Here is a 15810-nt window from a genome sequence, read left to right as displayed (position 1 = left end):
ACCTAACTCCCTTCAAGAATTCAGTAAGCAATAGTCATCCAACAGAATGTGTTTTAACACTTTCTGTATCATATGAAACCTAATCTTCTTATTCTGTTTTTCATGTCTGATACATTAGTTTCCACTTGTAGAGAAACACTATGACAAATGCTATAACTTGAAGGTTGTGCCAAAGGAAGGGGGCTGCCCCAGTCACAGGTTTGAGTACAGACAGAAGATGCCTGGGAAGCACTGTGTCCTTGCTGCACAGAAGTAGACAGCTGAGTCTCCAGGTTCAGTGGTGGTCATGTGCAGGGAGAGATGTTTGGCCGTCTTATTCAATAAAACAGTCAGTCTCTGGCCTTCATTTTTACCCATATTTGAACGAATGTCTATAAGGAGCTGGGGACCTTTTCCAGGTTCTTGCTTATACCAAGGGAAGTAGCTTGAGGCAACATCTGTATAAGTACAGGTGATAAAACAGCTGTTTCCCTCCTGGACACTCAGGGTAGAAGGACTCTGCTCCACCTCATTTCCCAGGCTGACACCTATGGAGAAAGCAGAAGTCAGAGAAAGGAGAAGGGTTGTCAGATTTTACTTTTCCTTTTCTACAATAACTAGAAGAAACCTGAATAAAGTCAGTCTTGGCATCTAAAGAATATCTATGAATACACTGTATTTCCCTTAAACCTTCAACTCACAGTCCAGCTGCAGCCACAAGAATGTGATTAAAGCTCCAATGGGTGTCTTCATTGTTTTCCCCATTTAGGATCAATTGTGGATCTGCAGTCTCCAGCCAGAAGAGTTGCTTCTATTACCAAGTGCCCCCTTCTTTCCTAGCAGTCACAGTGGTTTCTCACATTGTCTACCCAGCCAATAATAAAAAGGCACTGCTTCTGCTCTAAGCCTATTCATTCAGAACCCACTCAAATGAACCTGCCACATGTTCTGATCAGCAGAGGCGCACCACCATCTGGTGGTCACATCTCTAGCTACTGAACTCTCTGGTTAAACGTTCTTCTCATACCCTGTGCTTATGAGGGACTCGGATGCATAAAAAGAGCATGAGATTAAACAAATTCGGTGCATATCAGAGAGTAAATGCACAGTAAGAATGTAGAGATTAAGATTTAAATCTCTGCACAGGATTGAGTCACTGTTAATAAGTCAGAAGAAGGTAAATGCTGTTGCCATTTATTCAGGTTTGAAATCAGGAAAGCACCATGAGTTACTCTCTTAAACAAAGAAAATGTAAAATCTTCCTTTTCAGCCAAATCTAACATCTCTACTTGTCTGTTTCTGTAATGGAGAAAGAAATCTTTGTGAAAGGAATATGAAAATCAAAGAGCAGAGAAGATCATTTGATATTTCAAAGATCTACTAACTCAACCTCTGCTCCTCTAAGCTGGTCTCACCCATGACCTTGCTATTCCCAGAGAATTGGCAGTACCATCAGATTGTGTTGATTTACAATGAGAAATCGGGCATTCTTTAAAAAATATATTCCTATTGCTTATGTGGATTATATTCTGCAAAGTATTGAGAGAAAGTAAAAATCCTCATAAAACATCAGGCTGCAGATTCAGAAAATAACCATATGTGAATTTATACTACAGATGTTTTTACTCTCTGATATCAAAAGTTATGAAAGTGAAAGCTGCTCAGTTGTGTCCAACTCTTGCAACCCCATGGACTATACAGTCCACAGAATTCTCCAGGCCAGAATACTGGGGTGGGTTGCCATTCCCTCATCTAGGGGATCTTCTTCTCAACCCAGGGATCGAACCCAGGTCTCCTGCATTGCTGTAGGATTCTTTACCATCTGAGCCACCAGGGAAGAAGAGATACAGGTGTATATATAACTGAGTCACTTTGCAGTACAACTGAAACTATCACAACATGGTTAATCAACTAAAATACAAAACAAAAAGTTGAAAAAAGCAAGAGGCAGAGCTCGATTATTTTGTCTTCGTCAAAAATATATTAACTTTGTTAAATTATCACTTGAAGTCTGTTGAGGTTTACTTGAATATCTGTTAGGGTATGTTTTTTATTCCTTATTTATTTATTTATTTATTTTTTACCAGGAATTAGCCTTTACTTTTGGCCCACGATTTTTATTCTGGTGACTCAATTGAGCAAGGCATTTTTACCAAAATTCTTCACTCTAGAAAAGCCAGAGCTCCTATGTCTTCCCAACACAGCAAAGTCTCTGAAATCTCCTTGGAGTTTTTAGACCTTCAAAAGCTGTTTTGTGCTGGCTTTCCCTGTCTCTCTCTCTCTGTGTGCATGTGTAGCTCTTGTGTAGGTTCAAAAAACTCCCTCTACAGATTTTAAGGTCCTTTTTATGAAGTTCACTTCTCTCCAACACCTTTCTGCTCAAATTCCAGTGATATCACCAGCCCTAATTCTGACCTCTGTTTCTTGCACACAGCAAGCTGCTGCTCTGCGGGGCTCCAGGTCCTTGTGTTGAAGGTTAGAAAATCCCCTGGGAGATGTCTATTGACTGTGGGGGTCGTTCTGCAGGCTTTCTTTCTCCCACAAATGGCAAACTTTCACTGTCTGCACTCCTTGGAAACAGTTGCTTCATATGTTTTCCCAGTTTTGGAGTGGTTTACAATTAGAAGATAATTCCATATCAGCTATACTGGAATAGCCAGACATTCTTTTGTTCTCTTAAGATAGCACTTTTTTTTAAAAGTATATTTCCTCTCTTTTGTTTTTTTCTTCCGGTTTTATTGAGATAAAATTGACATACAGATCTGTGTAAGTTTAAGCTGTACAGTATAATGACATATTCATCAGGAAATGATTACCACAGAAGGTTTAGTGAACATCCATCATCTCATATAGATGCAAAATTAAATAAATAGAAAACAATGTTTTTCCTTGTGGTGAGAACACTTGGGATTTACTCTCAACTTTTATGTATAAATGCAGCTGTGTTAAGCATATTTATTATGTTGTGCATTACGTTCATTGTACTTAGTTAGCTATCTTAAAACTGACACTTTGTACCTTTTGACTGCCTTCATCCAATTCCGTCTCCCCCTGCCTCCTGTCCCTGGTAACCACAAATCTGATCTTTTTTTCTATGAGCTGATTGTTTATTTGTGAGTATGATTGACCTACAATACTATGTTAGCTCCTTTAAACAACATAGTGATTCAGAATTTCAAAATACTCACCACAAAAATTCTAGTCACCGTCTTTTACCAGACTAAGATGTCCACTGTACAACTCACATCTGTGCCTCACTTATTTTGCTCCTGGAAGTTTGTGCCTCTTAATCTGTCTCACCTCTTTCTTTCCTCATCCTCGCCCCTTGTTTCACTTTGGCAATGCCTGTTTGTTCTCTTCATCCATGACTCTGTTTATGTTTTGTTACCTTTGTTCGTTTGTCCTGTTTTTTTTTTTAGATTTCACATATAAGTGAAATCATAAAGCATTTATCTTTCTGTCTTAGTTATTTCACTGTTCCTCCTGTTTTAAAATTACCTGTCATTTTTTATTCAGTAGTCAAAATGTTTCATGCATATGTATTTATGATATCTTGCACAGCTTATTTCAGAATGTTGTCTGCATTTAAAAGGAATGGGGTCTCTAGAGCACTAACACTTCTTTCTCCTCAGTAATAATTTCTGACTCTTTCCCTGGTCCTCAGTGCAGCTGTTCCTGCCTGTGCACCCCGAGTGTGCGGGTGAGCCTGGGGACTGCTGTTCCTCCATCCTTTACTACATCACGTCACGGTATTAAGGCTGCTCACTCTAGGAACTGTTAGTGTTTAAGTCCCCCACAGCATGAAGGGTTTTATGACTTGCAAATTATATTTTGGCCTTAAGTTAGCCATCATCTGTCTTGCTTCCCACATGTATATGGTTTTCCTCAAATTGGAGCACTTTCCTCCCACTCTCTTTTGTCTTTAGCCTGATTAACTCCTATTAAACTACTAGGCTTCAAACTGAGGCATCACACAATCCAGGAAGCTCTCTCTGACTGACATCTATTTGTCTCTATAATACCAAATTTCATCCTTTTTTACTTTATAAGAACTGTATTATAACAAAAATCTGTTTGCCACAGGGCTACATATTCAACAAGAGAAAGAACTCTTTATTTACTGAAACCTCCTTATCCAGTACCTGACAGATATTAAATGCATATTTGTTGAATGATTGAATATACAAACCCTGTGAATAATGGTGGGTTGAAAATATGTCCTTAACTGAGGATTCTTGAATGAGGTACAAAAATTGTGACTCATTTTCTCAAGATGAAATAGCATTCTCATGACTGGAAATTAGCTTTTCTCCAATGGTCTTCCAAAACATAACAAAAAGGATAATGATACAAATGATATAAGTAAATACCATTGAATATGAACAAAATTAACAATTAAATGCTCTGTAAGACATTGAAATAAAATTAAGTGAAGTGTTACAGAGCATGGCATTGTCTTTCATTGACACTTTAAGGTTTGACTTTCTATGATTTTCCTTCATGCGTGAGAATAATATGGGTTATGAATAAATAGCATTCAGGCTGAATATACCCATTTTTACACAGAGTCTTAAAATTAGGTTTGAAAGATTTGCTAACTGGAATTACTGAATCACTGATTCTCTGATTTAGGGATTAGGAGGTTAGGGATAGTTCTATTTAGGAAATGAAAGAGATAGTTACTTGGTTGAATATTCATTAGCACCTTGAATTTTTTTTGAAAGTGATATCACTTTGATTTATCCAGAGTCACTTCTTAATACCATGTAGGTGTGAGTAAAAACATTCAGACACCTCTACCTCATGTGGGGTTTGCGGACTGCAGACACACATCTGGGTTCAGAATTCAGGTGCCTGGGAAGCCCTGTGTCACTGCAACACAAGATAGGCGGCTGAGTCTCTGGTCTGGTGTGCAGAAAGTTCTGCCCTACCTTCATATTAATTGTGGCTCTTAGTTTCTTCTGCTCCTTTTACTCCCATTTAAGTGTATTTGGAAAGAAAAGTAGAGCTTTTCCCAGGGTTCTGTCTGTACCAGTGTAAGCTATAAAAAGATGCTGAAGAGAAGGTGAGACTTGTGCTTCCATACCCTTAGAGATGGAGGGGTCAAGGGTTCTGCTCTACACTGAACCAGCTGCTCACTTCTGTCCAGAAAGACAAAATCAGATAGGAAAGAGTTGATCAATGTATAGATTTTACCTAGTTACAGAGATCTCCAGAAGACCTGCTTATGTGCCTACTCTGCAGTGTCAAGTTGTAGTTCTATAGAAATGCTTTCTGCAGGAATCAGGAGATGCAAGACAATGAGATTTCAATTCTAATCCCATTGGGCATCTGCTTCCACTCAGGGGGTTGGGTTAAGTCCTCAACTCTGGTTTTGCGTACATGCTGCAGGTGTCTGCAGAGCACTGTGCATCCACAGCACAGAAGTAAGTGGCTGAGTCCTCAGGCTGGGAGTCTCTGATGTAGAGTTGACTGTAACGCTCCTTGCTATTGACGGTGGATTTCAGCCTTCCTTCCTGCTGCATTCCTGAAGCTATGTAAAACAAGGAGATGAGGCGTCCATCAGGATTTTGTTGAAACCACTGCACGTTTCTTATGGAGGTAGAATAATTGCATATCAGAGAAGAATTTCTGCCCTCTTGGAGGGTCAGAACCCCAGGACTCTGCTCCACCTTCATCTGCACTCTGAGCCCTGTTGAGAAAGAGAGAAATAGGCACAGGTAAGGGTCCCTGAACAATGACTGTCTGTTTCCAAGTGGAAGGCATTTTCCTCTTATTTCCATCCTCACGGTGGACACAGCCCAAGAGACTCGTGTTCTCTCTCTTCCTCCATCATCCCCTCCCACCTTTTTCCTTTCCAAATTTAGTTGTGATGTTGATGTTCCTTCAGGTTCCCCCTGGGATGTTCTTAACTCACAGCAAATCTGTATCCATAGGAGACTCAGCAAAACTCTTCTTTGTGTCTTCATGTTTCTTTACTCTTCTGCTACAGGGACACACCTTGATGTCAAGCTCCTTTAAATATTGGTATTCATGATATCTTGATTATGGGACTGATTCTGTTCCTGTGTGTCTGATTGTTTTCATGAGAGATTCAACCAAAGCCAACCCTAAGTGTCATCACTCAGCTGTGTAGTGGGAGCTCCACCCATCTCTGACTTAGTCCTTCTACACACTGTGGTCTGTGGGAGTGTGTGGGGTCTGTTATGATGTTGGGGGTAATGGAAGGATTGTCTTTTCAGTGTTTAGGAATCTATTTCTGTAAACTCTGAGTATATATAGAATAATTCATGTAAAGAATAGGGAGACCATACCTTACAGGGAGAAGAAAGAAATGGTTTCTTATCTATAAAGAACCATAGATAAGAGATATTGGCCAAGCTAAAATGTCAGATATGATCCAATTTAGAGTTTTTTGGATTGTGATGACATATATATATATATGAAACATACACATTATATAGTATGCAAATATATATAATGCAAATACATATGACTCATTTGCATTTTTACACTCCATGTATTTTACTTTTTGAATGTATTAATATCAAATGACACAGTAACAGTCTAGGAAAAATTAGCCACTTGAAATAAAAAATAGTCATAATAGGAGAAAGGAAAATATTTAGTTCCTCAGTCTTTTTCACATCTATATATATGTTAGAAAAACATATATTGGTAGTATATACATATAAAATGTGAAATATTACACACAAAATGGACTGAAGAAGTGAATGTTAGATGATCCATATGTTAAATTGAGAGAGCAGAAACTTTGAGGATATATATACTATGAGCATATATATATATATGATGAAATATTTATATGAAATATTCAGCTCTACTGTGTCTATCTGTCCATCTATCATCTATCCCCTATCAATGAACATTTGTTATTTATCTTTCTATCATCTCGCAGAAGTTTCTACTCAATAAATTTAACATATAAACCGTTGGTTTACAGCCAGTTGCCCCCGGGGGACACTTGACGGCGTCTGAAGGCATTTTTGGTTGTCGCAACTGGGGAAAGGAGAGGGTATCACTAGTCTCTAGTGAGCAGAGGCCTGGGATGCTGCTAAATATCCTCCAATGCACAGGAAAGCCCCTTCCCACAAAAATGTCACCTGGCCCCAAGTGTTAATAATGCTGCTGTGAGAAACTCACATAGACAACGGCTTCCAGTTTAAACAGTCTTCTGCCATTTTCTCTTACTCCGTATGTCTCCACCCTCTTCTTTCCATATATAATTTACCTTTTCTTTACTTGCTTCTATCTTTCCTTTTATTTTTCTTATCTTTGTGTTTCTCTTCTTATGTGAGGTATCAGTATGGTTTGGAAAAGAAAAACAATCAGGTTGAAAAGAATTTCTGGACAAATTAATAAAAGCTCATATTGGTCCCTGGTACCTAAAAATATGGATTCATGAAATTATAAAATTACAGAAGTATTAAACAAATTGTCTTGTTTTGATTTCAAGCTTCATTTTTGAAGCTTGGAGATAAGAATTGGTGATAAGAAAGCAGGACCAAGCGCATTATGAACAATTTTCTTGTCCAGAAATTTTCTTGCTCCCCATCCTCTGCCCTGGCCCTAATTATTAGTCCCCTTCCTGTTTCAGAGATCTTCATTCTTCCTTCAACTGTTAATCCTGAAAGCCTAAAGACACTTAGAGTGCCTCCATTTGGACTAAAACCTAGCACTGACACCACTTCATATACAGAGGGGTGTGTGTGTGTGTGTGTGTCGCTCAGTAGTGTTTGCAGCCCTGTGGACTGTAGCTCACCTGGTTCCTCTGTCCATGGAATTCTCTAGGCAACAGTACTGGAGTGGGCTGCCGTTCTGTTCTTCAGGGAACCTTCTCAACTCAGAGATCAAACCCAGGTCTCCCACACTGCAGGCAGATTCATTACCATCTGAGCCTCCAGGGAAGTCCATACCCAAACCAGGGTTTTTGACTGTGGCCTTCAGCATCACAGTGTGTTTTCACGAAGGCACAGATTGCTTCAGGATCATGGAGAGTGTCTGAGTTGTTCTTAAAAATTACTTCTCTGAATGGAGGTTGTAGGTGAGGGGATTCTTAAGTTGTGGCCCATGGAGATCAATGGCTATGGGAACTAGTCACTGGCTCTCCATCATCACAAGAACGAGTTCCTTGAATGTGGAAACTGTGTTCTTTACACATTCGCTGCACAGAATATCAAGACTCAGATGAAGTTTTTAATGTATCTTATTGAATCTGTCATTCTGCCTTGTAAACTTTTAATTTTTTTAATCCATTGTGCTGGGCAATTCACAAAACACTGTTAATCCTCATAATAACACTGTAAAGTAAGTGCTACTTGTTTACTTCCAAAGTACTTATGAGGAAACTGATGGTCACAACATTGGCATATAATGCCCCACAGCCAGTAAGTGGCAGAGGCACAGATATCCCACGCTCTTCTCACAGTGTCATGTCACCTTTTACAGGTAAGAACAGTGATTATGGAAAGACACGGGCCATTTTCATGGGAAAACAAAACCAAAATTTCCTGCCAATCCAGAACACCTCTCCATAAGGGTAAAAAAAGAAAGGAAACAGTTTTATTATTGAATAAACATTAAATCAGAATATAGTGTTTTTCCTGGTCTATCCATTAAAGATACTGCAAAGACATAAAAAATTTTTTATCCCTTTATATAGCCAAACAAATACAACACATTTTATGCATTCCTCAAGATAAATAATAACTAGTTCTCAGGTAAGAGGACTTGACAGCACCATTTGCCGAGAGTCCTTCTGACCTTTACCTGGCCATTGGAGTAGCCACGTGTGCTTGCCGATTTCCTTTACCTGAAGGGAAAATGGCCCGTTTCTTTGACAGAAGGAAAGTTTACAACTTAGAGTAAGGTGCCAGCCGAGGTTAGACTCCTGCCCTCCTCAGACACTGCGAGGTGAGGGTGTCCTCCTTGATGAGTCCATTTCAAAGAGATGGCTCCCAGGTGCTTGACAAGTATTTCTGGATTGTAAAACTGGCAAGAGACTTATTTAGCTTTTTAAAAGGTTTACATACATCTCAAAGTGATAGAGAAAAAAGTCATAATTACAAATTTTCTAAAGTAAATACTCGAAGAAAAAGGAGGGAGCAAAGCCTTTCCCTTTCTATATGAGGCAGAATTGAAATGTGTTTTTCTTATTTTTAATTTATATTTGCCCTTGCAATCTTCAAAATGAATGTATTTGCTTAAGGGGGTGTCTGCTGAGTATGTTTCTGGGGTAATATGAAGCAATAAAGATAAATAATATTTGGACTCAGAAAAATGTAACACTACTGTTATTATTTGTTAATATTTACGTGGAAATTGATATTGTCTATGACTTAGGATAAAAAGCTGAATTTCATAGTCTCTCATGAGTGTAAGAGATTGACAGAAAATTTAAAATAAATGGAAGATAAATTTTTTCTTAATAAAAATTTATAGGAACATTAACTCTTCAAGAAGTACATATGATCAGCATAAATATAGTACTTTGTATCTTTGTAAAAATATAGTACTTATTCGTATCATTCTTTCACATGCACACAAAATCACAAAGCCATCTTATGTCATCCAACTACAGTTAGGATTATGTTTAGCTATAAGTAGCAAAGAAATTCAACCAAAAACTTGTTTATTAAAAATTTTCCTACACAAACAAATCTGGAGGAGGAATTTGACCTGGTGTCTAAAGGGTGATCAGGCATGGGATTAGGCAGGGAGTTTATGATTGTGCTTTCCTTCACGGTAGAGTTATCACTTCCATGTTTCAGGAAGAAAATCACTGGAAAGGGGACAGGAAGTTATGGTGCCTGTGCCAGAAGAGCAAAAACATTACAGAGAATCCCTAGCATGTTTCTGAGTATGACTCATTGATCAGAACTATGCTATATGCAACCCCTCATTGTAAGAAAAGATGTGAAATGTAGTGGTTATTTTTTTTTAAGTTGGGATACAGTTGTGCAAATCAAAATTGAAAGCTCTGTTAAGAAGGAAGCAGAAGAGAATGGTGATTAGGTAGGCAACTCACAGTGTCTGCCTCCCTGACTACTAAAATGAGAATTCAGAATTTTTGGTAGAGGTTAGCTTATTCCTCCTTGAGAAGTCAGCTAAAATTTCACAGGAGAAATAGTATTTATTTAGAAAAATTAATAACAATATCATTTATAGGTGCATTTATTGAATACATATTGCACTTGAGACTTCATATCATTTTTAAAATGTTGTCTCATTTAATTCATAGCAACTTAGCAAGATAGGTGTTCTTATTAACCTGTATTTACAAGGAAGCTTAGATGAGGATGAATAATTGCCCAAGGACACAGAACTAGAAAATCTCAAAGACAGGATTCAAAGACCTAGGTTCAAACCTGGGATATTATGACTTCAAAACCTATGTGCTTCGTATTGTATCATCTTGCTTTAAGAACAACCAGGAATGCTTCAGGTATAAAAATGGGCCAGTGAAGGACTTGCCAGATGGAGGAAGCTGTCAGCTTCCAGTTTCTTCCAGCCTTGAAAACTTGAAGCTATTGATGTCTGTTATGCAAACCGTAATCCCCAAGCGAATTCTGAGCAAATATAGGCTACTGCCGCTAATGCTTAAGTGGCTTCAGAACCACCTAGTGGGAATGTTGCTTTGGGAACACAGTTGGATATTACTGGAGTACATTTGGGGCATTTTCTGTCAAAAAGTAGAAACTTTCTTCTTCTAATTAATTTTTACTGCACTTTTGCCTTTTACTCTGGTTTAGCAGACTGGGGATGAAGAAGCTTCATCAACTGCATAAAGCTGCAAAATCATTCATTTCTGTCTCCTTGTACTAACCATTCCTTGCCATGGTCTTTGGGATGTACTGTGTCTGATATCCTCCATATTGACTTTCTTCTCACCCCTACTGCCTACCCTGAGAAGCTGTAAATATTGGATTTTGCCATACATCAACATGAATCAGTCATAGGCATACATCTGTCCTCTCCCTTCTAAGCACCCTCCCACCTCCCTCCCCACCTCATCCCTCCAGGTTGTTACAGAGCATCAGCTTTGGGTCCCTGTGTCATACATCAAACTCCTACTGGCTGTCTATTTTGCATATGGCAATGTATATGTTTCAGTGCTGTTCTCTCAAATCATCCCACCCTCTCCTTCTCCCACTGAGTCCCAAAGTCTGTTCTTTATGTTTGCGTCTCCTTTGCTGTAATTCAAGTAGGATCCTCAGTACCATCTTTCTAGATTCCATGTATATGCTTTAGTATATGATATTTTGTAAACCTTTATTTTTACTCACTTAAGTGCGTGCATGCCCATGTGCTCAGTTGTGTCTGACTCTTTGCCTGTCAGGATCCTCTGTCCATGGGATTCTCCAGGCAAGAATACTGGAGTGGGCTGCCATTTCCTACTCTAGGGGATCTTCCAGACCCAGAAGATATAAGAAGATCTCTTACATCTCCTGCATTGGCAGGCAGATTCTTTACCACTGGGAAGCCCACTCACTTGAGTACTGAGTTTCATTTCCAGAAGCTTGTCTTAGAGCAGATGAATCTTGTCCTCCAGCACATGTGGGAAATGTTCTGGAAAGGCAGCAGAAACGGTTCTCCTCCATGGGAAAATATGTGTGAGGAGGAGCTGGAGGAGTGAGGCAGCTGCGAGGCTGGGGGCCTGCAGCAGGGTCTGTGTGCAGGCAGCAGGAGACCCTGGAGCACCGTGCCCCTGCACAGAGGTGGGTGCCCACATCCCCAGGCTGGGCTGCAGTGATGGGCAGCGAGCTGTCCTTTCTTGCCTCACCAAACTGAGCCCTTATTCTCTTCTGCTCCTTCATTTCTTTAGGTTTAGTTAATGTCATCAAGAGGACAGGCCCTTCCTCGGGCTCCTGTCTGTACCATTGAAAGAAGGTGAAGGTGCTTGAGGAGCTGCAGTGCATGGTGACATTTCCTCCCTCCTGGATACGTAGAAACTGCGGATTCTGCTCCAGCTGCTGGGTGCTCTCCCCTGTTTAGAAACAAAGCAGAATGCAGCAGGGAAGGGAGATAGGGCCTCCTTCCCAGCCCGAAATGATTATTTTCTCCCTTGTTCCTCTCTTGCTCTCTCCCTTTCTTCTTTCCTTCCTAACACTTCCTTTCACTCTTTACCATAAAATAACCTGCCTTCAAGGTTATTTTTCATCTGCTGAGGATTTTCTGTTCATGTAGTCGGTAACTTCTCAAACTCACATGCCAGTTGAATCCAAAAGACCAACACCAAGAGTTTCTGGCGCATCTTTTCTTCTTATCATTTGGTGGCTACTGCTCCTGATTTTAGTTGTCCTTGAAAGATTCCCTCCTGAAAGAGGCTTTTCTGGGATATAGTAACACTTGCTGCCCACTTTGATCTCAGTAAAAAGGCACAGACCTCTGTGTGTCAGCCAGTTGAATCATTCACCCTCCACCCCCACTCCCGTTTCATCCAACCTCAAACTCTATTTTGATTCTGGGAATGACTTTGCCTTTTGAAATACTGCCCTCCTGTGGAGAGGTAGAAAAGTAATTTACTTTCTTTTTATTCTTCTTATTGACAGTCTCACGGATTGAACCCAGTAGAGTACAAGTAGAGAATAAGTTTTTTCTTTTTTTTTTTTTTTTTTAATAGTTGGAGGCTAATTACTTCACAACATTTCAGTGGGTTTTGTCATACATTGATATGAATCAGCCATAGAGTTACACGTATTCCCCATCCCGATCCCCCCTCCCACTTCCCTCTCCACCCGATTCCTCTGGGTCTTCCCAGTGCACCAGGCCCGAGCACTTGTCTCATGCATCCCACCTGGGCTGGGGATCTGTTTCACCATAGATAATATACATGCTGTTCTTTAAACATCCCACCCTCACCTTCTCCCACAGAGTTCAAAAGTCTGTTCTGTACTTCTGTGTCTCTTTTTCTGTTTTGCATATAGGGTTTCGTTACCATCTTTCTAAATTCCATATATATGTGTTAGTATGCTGTAATGTTCTTTATCTTTCTGGCTTACTTCACTCTGTATAATGGGCTCCAGTTTCATCCATCTCATTAGAACTGATTCAAATGAATTCTTTTTTAACGGGCTGAGTAATATTCCATGGTGTATATGTACCACAGCTTCCTTATCCATTCATCTGCTGATGGGCATCTAGGTTGCTTCCATGTCCTGGCTATTATAAACAGTGCTGCGATGAACATTGGGGTGCACGTGTCTCTTTCAGATCTGGTTTCCTCAGTGTGTATGCCCAGAAGTGGGATTGCTGGGTCATATGGCAGTTCTATTTCCAGTTTTTTAAGAAATCTCCACACTGTTCTCCATAGTGGCTGTACTAGTTTGCATTCCCACCAACAGTGTAAGAGGGTTCCCTTTTCTCCACACCTCTCCAGCATTTATTGCTTGTAGACTTTTGGATAGCAGCCATCCTGACTGGCGTGTAATGGTACCTCATTGTGGTTTTGATTTGCATTTCTCTAATAATGGTGATGTTGAGCATCTTTTCATGTGTTTGTTAGCCATCTGTGTGTCTTCTTTGGAGAAATGTCTGTTTAGTTCTTTGGCCCATTTTTTGATTGGGTCATTTATTTTTCTGGAATTGAGCTTCAGGAGTTGCTTGTATATTTTTGAGATTAATCCTTTGTCTGTTTCTTCATTTGCTATTATTTTCTCCCAATCTGAGGGCTGTCTTTTCACCTTACTTATAGTTTCCTTTGCAGTGCAAAAGCTTTTAAGTTTAATTAGGTCCCATTTGTTTAGTGTTGCTTTTATTTCCAACATTCTGGGAGGTGGGTCATAGAGGATCTTGCTGTGATTTATGTCAGAGAGTGTTTTGTCTATGTTCTCCTCTAGGAGTTTTATAGTTTCTGGTCTTACATTTAGATCTTTAATCCATTTTGAGTTTATTTTTGTGTATGGTGTCAGAAAGTGTTCTAGTTTCATTCTTTTGCAAGTGGTTGACCAGTTTTCCCAGCACCGCTTGTTAAAGAGGTTGTCTTTTTTCCATTGTATATCCTTGCCTCCTTTGTCAAAGATAAGGTGTCCATAGGTTCGTGGATTTATCTCTGGGCTTTCTATTCTGTTCCATTGATCTATGTTTCTGTCTTTGTGCCAGTACCATACTGTCTTGATGACTGTGGCTTTGTATTAGAGCCTGAAGTGAGGCAGGTTGATTCCTCCAGTTCCATTCTTCTTTCTCAAGATTACTTTGGCTATTCGAGGTTTTTTGTATTTCCATACAAATTGTGAAATTATTTGTTCTAGTTCTGTGAAGAATACCGTTGGTAGCTTGATAGGGATTGCATTGAATCTATAGATTGCTTTGGGTAGAATAGCCATTTTGACAATATTGATTCTTCTAATCCATGAACACGGTATGTTTCTCCATCTGTTTGTATCCTCTTTGATTTCTTTCATCAGTGTTTTATAGTTTTCTTTTTTTTTTTTTTTAATTTTTTTATTGGTTGGAGGCTAATTACTTCACAACATTTCAGTGGGTTTTGTCATCAGTGTTTTATAGTTTTCTATGTATAGGTCTTTTGTTTCTTTAGGTAGATGTACTCCTAAGTATTTTATTCTTTTTGTTGCAACGGTGAATGGTATTGTTTCCTTAATTTCTCTTCCTGCTTTTTCATTGTTAGTATATAGGAATGCAAGGGATTTCTGTGTGTTAATTTTATATCCTGCAACTTTACTATATTCATTGATTAGCTCTAGTAATTTTCTGGAAGAGTCTTTAGGGTTTTCTATGTAGAGGATCATGTCATCTGCAAACAGTGAGAGTTTCACTTCTTTTCCTATCTGGATTCCTTTTACTTCTTTTTCTGCTCTGATTGCTGTGGCCAAAATTTCCAATACTATGTTGAATAGTAGTGGTGAGTGGGCACCCTTCTCTTGTTCCTGATTTCAGAGGAAATGCTTTCAATTTTTCACCATTGAGGGTGATGCTTGCTGTGGGTTTGTCACATATAGCTTTTATTATGTTGAGGTATGTTCCTTCTGAGAATACGTTTTCTCTTTTCCACCATTGTCCCCTGAAACCTGCTCTGTTGAGTTGCTCTTCCTTGACCTTAATTAAAATGTTGGCAGACTCCAGGGATTTTCTAGTCACTTTCAGATAGTAAAAACTATAAGAGTAGCCTAATATCACAGGGTTAATTTCTCTTTCATTCTAAGTCTACTTAAAATGTGAGGAAGTCATGTTTTCACCTTCTCTAGGCTAAGAAACCTGCAGCAGGGAAGGGAAATGTCGGAATTTCCTTACTGAAAAGTGGCTTGCTTTCAATGATGCTTCTGTTTCTCCCAATTTCATTGGGTATGCGTAAGTATCAAGTTTTAAATAAGTCTGGTGACCTGGTCAGACATGAAAATATGACCTTTAAAATTTACCATTTTTAGCCAAGATAACAGAAGATAAAGAACATATCATCTTATCATTTCTGGTATCCTCAACAAGCATGCTGAGCAGTGAAGTGTCTGTGTAAACTGCATTTGTGGGTGAGTGTGCACTGTGTTTTTTATGAAATTGTATCATATTTTCTGAGTCATATGGTATGGGTCAGTAAGCAGCAGTGAAAGTCTCTCAGTCATGTCCAACTCTTTGCAACCCCATGGATGTAGCATGCGAGGCTCCTCCGTCCAAGGTATTTTTCAGGCCAGAATACTGGAATAGGTTGCCATTTCCTCCTCCAGGGGATCTTCCTGATCTAGGGATCAAACCTGGTCTTTTTTGCCTCCTGCATTGCAGGCAGATTCTTTACTTTGAAGTCAAAGTGGAATAAATACTTGACTTGACAATGTAAGAATTAAGGACAACCACATTAAT

General features: G+C 39.3%; 3 gene segments (V, D, J or C); all 3 read right to left on the bottom strand.

Annotated features, from left to right (window-relative positions):
* Positions 1 to 43: 43 nt before the first annotated feature.
* On the bottom strand, positions 44 to 805 carry LOC122444151. The segment is given in 2 exon segments: positions 44 to 527; positions 681 to 805. Coding segments are annotated over 2 exon segments (399 nt in total).
* Positions 806 to 5333: 4528 nt separating this feature from the next.
* On the bottom strand, positions 5334 to 5948 carry LOC122444232. The segment is given in 2 exon segments: positions 5334 to 5671; positions 5897 to 5948. Coding segments are annotated over 2 exon segments (390 nt in total).
* Positions 5949 to 6937: 989 nt separating this feature from the next.
* On the bottom strand, positions 6938 to 12253 carry LOC122444231. The segment is given in 3 exon segments: positions 6938 to 6999; positions 11492 to 11986; positions 12208 to 12253. Coding segments are annotated over 3 exon segments (603 nt in total).
* Positions 12254 to 15810: the final 3557 nt, after the last annotated feature.

This window comes from Cervus canadensis, chromosome 6, assembly GCF_019320065.1.
Source record: "Cervus canadensis isolate Bull #8, Minnesota chromosome 6, ASM1932006v1, whole genome shotgun sequence".
NCBI classification, from domain to species: domain Eukaryota; kingdom Metazoa; phylum Chordata; class Mammalia; order Artiodactyla; family Cervidae; genus Cervus; species Cervus canadensis.
The sequence above is the reverse complement of the archived record's forward strand: the minus strand, read 5'-3'. Positions and strand labels throughout refer to the sequence as shown.